Genomic DNA, 12,772 nt, shown 5'->3' on the forward strand with positions numbered 1-12,772 from the left:
ACCAGCTAAAATATACAAACAAAAAAGATATATATACCTATACAAAACAGTCATTGTCATCGTTTTTATCACCAAGAAAAACATGTCAAGTGAATTAACAACTGAGAAGCTTGTGGCTATTGCTGTAGCCTTAGAAGAAGGCGAGAACAAGATCCAGAAGAAAAGAAAATATTCTGTTCATCCATTAAATAAGGAAAGGAAGAGAAAAGGCCAGTTTCATTTAATATATGATGATTTGCGTGTATATCCTGAAAAGTTTTTTTCTTATTATCGGATGTCTATGCCGACATTTGATGAATTGTTGAGTATCGTCAAATCCGACTTATTAAAAATGGAGAATTTCAAAAATGACACAATAACACCAGAGGAACGCTTGACAATTACTATAAAGTATGTATATTTTTATAATTATTGGATCATTATAATATATATAAAAAAAAAAAAAAATCAAAATAACTTTATATCTTGTAATATCATAAAAAAAAACATAATAGGTATATCATAATATAGGTACCTATAGCTGGCATTTATAAAAATTATTATAATAAATCATTTGTGTTTTGATTGGCCATAGAATAGTCTTGATTTGTAACCGTGTTTTCGAGTGTTTGCTGCGTGTAAGTGTAAGGCTGGAGAGGTATATATGGTTGAAATTGAGGCTGAGGTGGTGTATAAGTTGATGTGGTGAGTAAGGCTGAGAAGTTTGGTTATCGTTTGCTGTATATTTTTGTAGGAGTTGCATGACATCTATTCAGAATTTCTATTATTTTGATCATCCATACTCTTCATCGCTGGTAACAAAGAAAGCAAAAAATGTTTATTTCCATCAAAAACTTCTTCTTTGTTAGTTCGCTTTTCTATGGTGTTCAACACATGTTCCACATCTTGAAACACAGTTAGTTTTTTCTTCAGCTGTTTAGGCTCTGTATTAGGGACACCAGGGGACCAGTAGCGGCTCGTGAGTTAATATTCTGGGGAGACTTAAAATTATTTAACATAAACTACGTACAACAACGAACAAGAAAAACCCTGTTATTGAAAATCTAATAATATTATAGTATTACATATTTAGTTAATATTTTTAAGTTTAATTTGATTTTTTTGTTCGTAAGTTAAAGTATTAAAACCACTAGTTAATAATATGTATATTATATTGTCTTTTTGCATTTTTAAAATAATTAGAAATATAACAAATAGCAAATAGAAGATAGTATAAAACCTGTAGTAAACGTGTTATAGTTATTAAATCATAAAATGCATTAAATTATGACAGCGACTAAGAACGGCGCGCGGTACGGCAATTATTGTCGTGAACCCAGTCTCAATAGAGTCTATAATACGCAGCTTATTCTCCCTGCCCCCTCCGGCCCTCCATCAAACCGGCCGTACCATTTTACATGTTATGATTGAGACTATCGGGCGGCAGTTTCACTGTAACGGCGACCGTCACCGTCATCGATAAAACTAAAATAGCATTTCTATTAAAATAACTATTAAAGGTTTTAGACTTGGTTGCTTTCAATTTATAATAATAAACAAAGAAAACGATATAAATTATATAATATTATATTTTCAATTCGAATAAAAATATTTTTATGCATTATTATTTTAATTAATTATTATTTACAAGTAACTGGGTTTTTTTAAGGGGGAGACTCAGTCTCAAAGTCTCCCCTGACGAGCCGCCCCTGCAGGGGACATTGCCTGGTCTGAAGCCGTCGGTGAATCGAGGTTATCTATAACATTGATTTCTTCAACCGAATTATCATTTTCATGTGCCATGTTTCCTGACGTACTGCAATTAAATACATTTATCATTATTAGTTAAAATAAATAAATATGGAAGCGAAAAACTTAATACTTAGTAATTTATTTAAATCTACCTGTTTAAAATTTATATAGTGAACAATTTCAAAATGTTTGTTTTTTGAATAATTTATTTTTCGCTAAATAGTTATGAAACTTAAAAATCAGTTAATGTCAGTATATAATAAAATATATCACTTATACAAATTTTAATTAAATCGACACTTAGATATTTTCTGATTAATTAGATGTATATCTATTGAATACTTACGATCTTCCGTCGACATTAGGTTGCAAAAATGACAGATTGTCAAAATAACAATATTTTGCTTTTTTTATCATTGCTGATCCCGATTTCTCATATTTATGAACCTCTTTTTTAAATGTATCTTTTAGATTCTTCCATTTCCTCATAATGTGTACAACTAAATATGAAAAATATAGGTAAATTTGTTAAAAAAGTGTAAAAAGGTGACATATAATGGGTAGGTACCGCGTTGCATGCTGTGCAGTAGGTTATATAACTTAAAAGTGGATCACTTTAATGGAAGGTGTTAAATTTGAAATCAATCTATATTATATTATAAAATATAATATTTTAAAGATGATATTATGATAGTCAAACTGAGTATATAATATATTTTAGATTTTTTTGTTACAATCTTAATTACCTAATACCATTTTCTTTAAATATTTTTATATGGTTTGGTAATTTGGTATAAAATGTAAAATTTAGAATTATCATTTTAGGTATTTATCAACGGGAGCTACATTTAACCAATTGCATTTAGACTTTTTAATTGGAAAAAGTACAGTTCGAGTAATAATAAAAGAAACTCTTAGTGTTATATGTAAAACCTACAGCCTTTAGAAATGCCAGAACCTACCAAAGATGTGTGGATTCGAACTGCCGAAGGATTTTATAATAATGCGAATTTTCCTAACTACCTTGGAGCAGTCGATGGAAAGCATATTCGAATAATTAATCCGACCAAAAGTGGTTCAGACTTCTTTAACTACAAGTATTTTTTTTCTATAATTTTAATGGCTTTGGTAGATTCGAACTATTGTTTTCTTTCCATAGACGTTGGAGCTTATGGACGTGAAGGAGATCCTAATGTCTTCAAAAAGTCACCATTAGGTAAAAAGTTATACGATCGTCAACTGGATATCCCATTGCCAAAAAAGTTACCTAATGATGATGATGGTGTAGAACAACCATTTGTGATAGTTGGAGACGAGGCATTTGCCTTGCATGAAAACTTACTCAGGCCTTATCCAAGAAAAAAATATTTAATATGAGACTCACTCGAGCTAGACGTTATGTGGAATGCGCGTTTGGAATTCTAGCGAACAAGTGGAGAGTTTTTCATACGCCTATTTTAATTGAACCTGAGTTTGCTACATTGATAGTAAAATCAGCATGTGTTATTCACAATTTTGTTCGTCGTCGAGATGGTGTAGAATATGAAGATACACTTCACTGTCCATTTGAATCTATAAATTCTGAAACTAACCTTACTAGAGGATCAACAGTTGGTGCAAGAGCTGTCCGAGATTACTTCGCTACATACTTTGATAGCCCAGAAGGAAAATTAGATTGGCAGTACAATGTAGTACATTAATACCTAAAATAATACCTATATTCTTTATACTTATTGTACTTTTATCTATGTACTTATTTTCAATTTTAAAAACTAAGAGTTTAACTTACAGTTTTCTTTTTAAATTTTAAATGAACTGTATTTTAATAAAGATGTCGAAAAAGCAAAAGTATTTATTATTTTAACCGTTTTATTTTTTGCAGGTTATATATATTATATTGTTATTATATTACCTACCTATTACTTCCTACACATTTGTTTTATATTAACCATAGCAGATGCAAAGACATATTTTAATATACACTAAAATATTATATTTGTTATTATAAATTATGAATCTATGCATATGCAATTACAGATTTGAATTAAATAATTTCTATTAAATAATTAATATAATATAAGTTAGGATTAGGATATCCATGCAATTAAAATTATTGTTATACTTAATATGTATTTATGCACTAAAAAATTACCAAATATGCAATCGAAATATGCACAGGAAATTAACATAACCATAAAATATGCAAAATAAAAATTGAATTGCATTATAAAATTATAAAATTAATAGGCATATAACATAATTTATGTACATAAAACTATTAATTTTAGTATAATAAAATAAGTAAATACTTCATATTTCATTAATTTAAATTCAAATTTTAATTATAACTTTTAAATTTATTAACAGTTTACAACAAATATCAAACAAAAGTTAGTATATAAAACAAAAACTATTTTATCAAATAATTTTTTTTCTTGCTTTACTTGAAGCCAACTCTCTTAATTTTTTTTTTTATAGTACAAGTCTAATGATTTTAACGTATTCCACTAATTCTGGGAGTATTACCTTCAGGCCACAGCCATATAAATTATAAGTCTTATGGTATTACCAGATATAAATAACATTATTAATTATTAATATTATTATTGATATCAAAGAAAATAGTATATAAGAAAAATGCACGAACTAAGATATCATATGTGTATATAAATATTAGTTCGTGGTAAAATGCGTCTTTTCTACCATAGTAATTTTGTATTTATTATATACCTAGTTATTTTTGTTGATAAAAAAAAATAGATTTTATAATATAGAAAAACTATTTATTTAAATCACTGAAAAATGAGAATCGGCTTATAATTGTTTGGGCCCCTTTACTTGGGTACTTGAGAGGGCCCTGGGGCTACCGCCCCGGCTAAACCCCCCTTAATCCGGCCTTGAGAACATGAATCAAACGTGTAACCAAGTCAGCATTAAATTGAATATATTTGCAATTTCATAAACATCCAAGCCCTAAATATAATTATTTAAATAATTAATTTTTCTACTCACTATAGTCATCTTTTTCTTTTTGATTAAATCCAGTCCAGTTTTCATTTATACTTTCGGAAACCGCAATCCATTCTTGTGTTTTTTTGTCTCTTTGTCTATATTCTTCACTGGATAGGTCCATAATGCAAGGTCTATTTTGTATTTCGGCTATTAATCTCTCACAATCGATAGCCATATTATTTATATTTTTGGCCATGTTAACGGAAAGAAAGACAAAACAATAATAATTTAGTTTTACAAAATAGATGCCCTTCTCGTACCCCGATGAAAACTAATAATAATATTAATATCACCACCTATATCACTACATTACGATGATTAAAATTTTTATTTTTAGCTATGACTGTGGCAGAAAAACACGTGAGTAGGTGTAAAATGAGAGTTCTAGACCTCCTCCCCCTTAAATTTACATGTAAAAGGATAGGCATGGCCTGTTAGGCAACAACTACACAGCTCCTCCCAAACTTGTATTAATTACTCAATATAGGCAACCCGCAACACGCATAAACCCAACACCATCACCAGATCCTACACGTAACCGGCATATATTTTATACCTTCTCCTTCAAAGTTCAAACCCCTACCTTTTGAAGAAAAATAATGTATATAATATTCTGATTTTGACTAAATATGACACCTGACCATCAAATATTTTTCCCCCTTTTATTTACACACACACACACACACACACACACACACACACACACACACACACACACACACACACACACACACACACACACACACACACACACACACACACACACACACACAACATATTTACCATCACATACATACTAAACGCAGTACACACACATATTACATAAGTAACACACACACGCACACATACGTCATACATATATACATACACAACAACCAAACATATTATATATAGTTAACATATCGATACCTATTTTATTCATTTACGAATAAGCACCTAGCTAAATCATACGTTATGCATAGGAATGTTTCACACACACACACACACACACACACACATACATCCCTTTGATATGGTGAGAGATCCATATGGAAAACATGACCATAAGAGATCCAGCCTTTAAAAGCATTATATTTGAATTGGAGTAAGCGCAAATCTTTTTTTAAAATACATAAATCATGAAACTAAAATAAAATTACAGAAACACTTGATTTTATTTTAAATCGTCTTATATCCTTGCGAGCTCCAGTGTGTGTGACTATTAATTTAGTACTTAAAGAGATCCAAAAACTAAAATCATCAACATACGAGATCCGTTTGTGTTTCAAATTTTTAAACTACAGTACTTAGTAGATCCATACACTGTTGTAGTGTTGTCAAATTTAATCAATTATATAATTGTTATACGATTTTGTCAGATGGATCTCACAACATTGATTTAGATAGGTAGAAAAAACCATGTTTTATAAAATAAATAGTTCTACTGACTACTATAATGACTATATCTAAATAAATATAATATCTAAATATATACCTAAAGGTATCTAATATTATCATATAACAAGGTTTAAATAAATAGATTACCTTTGATATATTCTAATATCAAAATTTTTTATTGTTATGAATAGGTAGTTATGATACCCTTATTAGAATCTATTATTATAAGCTTCTCTACCTATTTGGCGTACCTACCGCATGGGTGGGGGGCTAACGGACTGAACTACTGAAGACCGTAGTATTATTATTTTTTTAAAAAATATTTATCAAGTTTCAACTTTCAACTGTCGTCAACTAGGTACTAAGTAAGAAGTAAATTCATATAGACACGTCTTACCTATACCGGAATTTATTCATTTTTGCGAAAACATTGTATTTCCACACAGTAATAAAACATTTTGCATAATTTTCCAAAAATTATCTAGGTACTAGAAAAGTTGAAGTTGTACAAACATTTTCAAATAGGTAGGTAGGTACTTCATCTAAATGTCTGAAATTAGTAGATTGGACAAAATAAAAATAAAATTCTAATTAATTTTCAATCCTTCCCCTCATTGAATAACGATCCTGCGGTCACCACTGTCTCTACCTATTACCGTAAAATAGAGTAACATAGAGTTGAATACTGAATAGGTGAAATTTATTTAGAATAAAATGTATTCAGTCATGATAATATTATCTTTAATTTTCCAATTTTTGCGATTGTCATAATTTAATTAGTCTACCTAGTACCTAAGTAGTAACTAGTAGAGTGCTTTGATAGAGATTGAGACACCTATAGAGGCACCTCTATCAAGGCACTCTATATAGTAAGTAAGTACCTAGGTAACTAATCCTTTATAATATACAATATTTCTGAATAAAATATGTAATTTTTTGTCACAAAATATCGTTTAGTTTAATACTTTAATAGTACTCGATATTGATAAGATTTATTGTGCCACCAATAATATTACTCGTTACACGATGTAGAGAAGATAATATGTGATAAATGTTATCATTTTTTTATTTTAAAATACCGTTTTAACTTTTAAGATTCTCATAATGATATTATAATTTATAGTAATCAATTACTAAATTATAGTATTATACAAGTATAAATTATACAACTTTACTAGTTTACTATCTAGTATAATAGTCTATAGCCTATAGGTATCTGTACCTATAACTATGCTACAACCTACAGCATAATACATTATTTTTATAGTAATAATATTATATTATTAAATGTTAATACAGATGTGCACATTTCAAAACAAATTTAAAAGAGTTTGCCCGTACTTATTGTTATGTAAAACCGTGTAAAACTTAATAACCATTTTTATAAGAAGTGTTGTATTAAGCAATACTGTAAATTCGTAGTCACGGCATATTGTAATAATATAAAAATTAGAACATAGGAAGTATTAACTATAAACATACACTACGTAAACATTTTTAAATAGACACTATTTTAAACAATAATTAACATAGGTATAAGAACAATAATTGTAATAACTTTTAGCATGTAAGCAATAAATATGTGTAAGTAGGTTAAGATATGGATATATATATATAGGGTTATGATTTTATGAATAAGAGAGACCAGAGAGTGAGTGGTCGTGTGACTCGGCCACTGCTTAGGGCTTAGATTCTCTAAAGTGTAATATTGAATTCTGTTGTGTGTTTATGTCTATATGTACGATTTGATCGGCGTATACGACAAAGTGGCGCCCAACTAAGGCTCGTTACCTACCGAAGTTTAAATTGTGTGTGTGTGTGTGTGTGTTTTTACATTTTTGTGTGTACAATTGTCTGAACATACGAACATTTTATTTTCGTTATTTTACGAAACCAAGTCTGCGCGTATATATTTGTGTATACGATTGACTGTATATATTGACTGTACGGATTTGAGAAGTTTTTTCGAAGTTGATTTTCGACAACAAGCTAGGAAGAACGTTTTCTTCTTCTAACACAGTCAAATTCAACGACATTATTGAAGCATTTGACGGAAAGCAGAGGAAGTTCCCTGAATCCAGAACGCGGTCAATCTCGACAGCAACATCGTTCAGAGCGATATCGAGAACATCAACAGGGGTAAGTATACTCAATTTTACTTCAAAGAAAATTTTTTTTGTTGTTGCACACATAATTTTTTTTTTATATATTAGAGTACCCATTATACTAGAAAAATAATTCCAAAAATTCTTCATACTGTAAAATTTTTTTTTTCGAATGGATAAAAATTTTAAATTTTAAAAGACATGAGCAAAAATAACATCTTAGAATTTTCAATAACAACGTTAACAGAGATTTACAATAAAAAAAAACCTGAGTTAATTGACATTTGTATATCACAAAATTTAAAATCAACAGGAACAGTTCGAGAATTGAGAGCTCGTTTATCAAAATATTTTAAAGGTAACATAGAACTTGACGATATTAGAGAAACTTTAACAGAAAGAGAAAAACAGGCTGTAATTAATATCTCAGTGGAAAATAGAATCAAAATAGAAGGTATTGAGCTTGAGGAAAATTCAGAGGAAGAGAATGACTATTATAACTTAAAAACGAAAGAGGAAGTAGAGAAATCAAAACAATTATATGAAAATATCAATACCAAAGCTCAGGACATAACTAATACAATCGAAAAAATTATAAATAACGATAAAAATCAATACATAAATAACTCTGACAACATATATGAATCATTAAATTTTAACGAACAAAACACAGAAGGAAACAGTAGTGACAATTTCGATAGGTTTAACATTTTAAATAAAAGTTTCCATAACAAAGATAAGAATATAAAGAAATCTCCAGAAAATTCAGAAAAAGAAAACAATTTAAATACTTTAAAAATTAGCAATAATACTTGTGAAAATCATATTACTTCTGACAACAAAAAAAATAAAGAAGTGTCATTCGACGATAAAAAAAAAAAAAACAATCATCTAACGAGTTAAAAATTTTACAAAACATGACCGACAGAAAAAGAAATTTACAAATGACACCCGACTATTTTACAGGCAATGAGGACGTAAAAAAATTCTTAAAACAATATTCTATGATAACTGACTTTAATAACTGGGACGAAAAAGATAAACTAAAATTTTTACCAATGTTTGTAAAAGGAACTGCGAGCAATTTCTTAGACAATTTAAATAATTTAAAAACAAACTGGACATGGAAAGAGATAGAGGATGCGTTTATTGATCAATATCTACCTATTGATTACACTACCATTTTAAAGACAAATTTAGAAAATAGGAGACAGGGAGAATCAGAGTCAGCAACAAGTTTCATGACTGAGATCGAAAGTTTGTGCAGACAAATTGAAACTCACATGAAAGAAGAGGATATATGCATTTACATTTTAAAAGGACTAAAAGAGAATATTTTACATACAATTTCTATGCAAGATAATACAACTTTAAAAAAATTAAAAGAAAATCTAAAAAAATACGAACTTATGCAACATAGAATTAATAACAGAGGCCCGACAATTAACAATTACACTGACTTACTAAATTTACAAGTGACTAAATTACAAGAGTTTCATAAAAATAAAGAAATAAAAAAGAACGAGGAACACACTGAAAACTTATTATTAAAAATAGAACAACTTACGGAAGAAGTTAAAAGAATGAATATGCTGGGAAAGAATACAAATAGATCTGTAGATTTTAGAGAAAATAGATATTATGACGATTATGAAGACAAGAGTTACTATAGAAATAATGAGACAAGAGGCCGTGATTATAATAGAAATAAAGATTACTATAGGAAACCAGAATATAGATACAAAAGTCCATACCCAGGAAGATCGCGAGAATCAAGCAGGGATTCAAGAAGATATAATAGAAACCGATCTTTTTCGAGAGATAATCAGCGTAGAAATAGAGATAGATCATATTCAAGAGAGAGACCAGACTCACGTGAACAAAGTTACACTAGAGAATCACAAAGAGATAATTATAAGAGACAAGATAGTCGAGATAGACAAAGCAGATCGAGGACACCGGAACAATATAGAAATAAAGATAAACAAAAAGAAATGAGAGGTGAAATGGAAAATATAACGTGTTATAAATGTGAGAGAAGAGGACACTATGCAACACAGTGTGATAATGTAAAAAACTAAGAGAGACCGGGTTTGAAGCAAAAATCGGACAACAAACTCGGGAAGAAAAAAAACAGTTTACTGAAATAGCAAATAAAGAAAAAGAACAACATATACTTTTTGTAAAAAACTGGTATGATAATATACAAATAGGTCACATAGAAAAAATTAACCAATATAAAAAAGAACTTGAAAACAACCTCGGACAAAATAAAAATGAATTATTAACAAAATTAGATAACATTAAAAAGAAAAACCAGGTTTTATCCATAGAAATACAATTTCAAAATAAAAAAAAACAAGCAATAATAGACACAGGTTCAAATATATCTTGTATTGAGTATTCTTTCATAAAAAATAAAAATTTAATAACACCAGAAAAACAAACAACTATTACAGGAGCTGACAACTCTATTCTAGAAAATATGGGTACGACACAACTAAAAATAAACATATTAGGAACGGAATACGAAATTAAGGCTTACGTAATCAAAGGTTTAACATGCGAATTTTTATTAGGTAATAATTTTTGTTTGAAATATAATTTAGTTATAGACTTTGATAACAAAGCAATAAATTTTAAAACGGGAGATAGTATTAAAATGGACAAAATATGGGTTGAATACAATGGGATAACTAACATAGGAAAAGAAAGAGAAAATATAGTAGGAAAAATATAGTAACTCAAGATATTTTAATTCCACCGAAAGTAATAACTAATATACAAATTAAAACGGATATAAAAATAGACAATGAACAAATGATTATAAATCCAGTGAATCGCTTAAGTCAAAAACATTATTTAAAATTAGAAACAAATAGTTTAAAGAAAAATGAAACAACTATTCCAATTTACAATTTTTCAAATTTATACACAAAAATATATGAAGGCACGGTAATAGGTGAAATACAACAAAATACTAACGTTTTTACAATAAATAATTTTCCAAATGAAATAACCGATAAACAAGGGACAGTAATACAAATATCAAACGATTTAACAAAAGAACAAAAGGCAAAAGTATTGATTTTAATATCCAAATATAAACATTTATTTACTTCTGATCAACTTGATTTAAATTGTGCAAAGGTAGAAGAATGTGAAGTAAAATTAAGTTCGGAAAATCCGACATTTCAGGCACCTTATAGAGTTTCACCCGCGCAAAGAGAAAAACTTAGACTTTTAATTGACGAAATGATTAGAGCCGATATAATAGAACCTAGCAAAAGTAATTATGCAGCGCCAGTTTTTCTTATACCCAAAAAACAAAGGGAGAATATCGTTTTTTGGTAGACTTTAGGAAACTCAATGAACAAACAATAAGTGATAGACATCCAATACCACGCGCCCAAGATATATTTAGGGCGTTAGAAGGAGCAAAATATTTTTCCACAATAGACATGGCACAAGGCTATTTCCAAATTCCGGTAAAACAAGAAGACCGCTCAAAATTAGCTTTTACAACAGATTTCGGGTTATTTCAATTTAAACGGATACCACAAGGCTGGAAAAATTCAGCGCCTATTTTTCAAAGAATTATCAATCAAACTTTTAGCGAATATTTATATAGGTCTATTGTAGCATATTTAGATGATATATGTTGTTTTGCTGACGAATTCGAAAAAGCATTACATAATTTAGAACAAATGTTTATTAGACTAAATGAGACAGGTTTAAAATTAAAAACTAATAAATGTCATTTTTTTCAATCAGAAATAGAATTGTTAGGACACAAAATATCAAAAAACGGTTTAAAACCATTAGAACGAAATATAGAAGCCGTAAAATTATTTCCAAAACCAATAAAATCAAGGACGTTAGAGCATTTATTGGACTCTGTTCATATTATAGGAAATATATTAAAAATTTTTCAAAAATAGCTAACCCACTCATAGAAATCACAAAAAAGATGTAGGATTTAAATGGGAAAAAGAACAAGAACACGCTTTTGAGTATTTAAAACAAGCCATTACTTCGGCTCCGGTATTAGCACATTTTAAAGACGGGAGAGAAATTTTTATTACTACTGATGCATCATTAGAAGGACTAGGAGGCATTTTAGAACAAGAAGACGAAAACGGAAAAAAACACCCTATAGGATATACGTCAAGAAAATTAAAAGGAGGGGAAAAAAATTTTTCAACTACAGAATTAGAAATGGCAGCTGTAGTATTTGTAATAAATTATTTTAGAGAATACTTGTTAGGCAGAACATTTACAGTTTTTAGTGACCATTCTAGTTTACAATATTTTAAAAACATGAAAACTCCATCTTCTAGGATAACAAAAAGTATTTTTAAATTAATTGAATATGATTTTGTAATTAAACATAAACCAGGCTCAGCTAACTTAGCAGCAGATAGCTTATCTAGATTTCCCATACACCTAACAGAAATAGAAAAAATTGATAATAATGAAAAAGAAATGTCTATAGAAATTTTAAAAACTGAACAGTCTAAAGACGAATTCTGTTCAAATATTTTAAA

General features: G+C 28.9%; 1 protein-coding gene and 1 pseudogene across 1 annotated transcript; one reads left to right on the plus strand and one right to left on the minus strand.

The window, feature by feature from the left end:
- Positions 1-539: 539 nt before the first annotated feature.
- LOC126553648 (uncharacterized) lies at positions 540-2,309 on the minus strand (annotated as a pseudogene).
- Positions 2,310-8,426: 6,117 nt separating this feature from the next.
- LOC126553659 (uncharacterized protein DDB_G0287625-like) lies at positions 8,427-10,306 on the plus strand. The gene is made up of 3 exons (XM_050208798.1): positions 8,427-9,082; positions 9,154-9,482; positions 9,612-10,306. Exons 1-3 carry the CDS (start codon positions 8,427-8,429, stop codon positions 10,304-10,306), a joined length of 1,680 nt encoding a protein of 559 aa, XP_050064755.1.
- Positions 10,307-12,772: the final 2,466 nt, after the last annotated feature.

The sequence above is a fragment of the Aphis gossypii genome, unplaced genomic scaffold, assembly GCF_020184175.1.
Source record: "Aphis gossypii isolate Hap1 unplaced genomic scaffold, ASM2018417v2 Contig00296, whole genome shotgun sequence".
Lineage (NCBI taxonomy): Eukaryota > Metazoa > Arthropoda > Insecta > Hemiptera > Aphididae > Aphis > Aphis gossypii.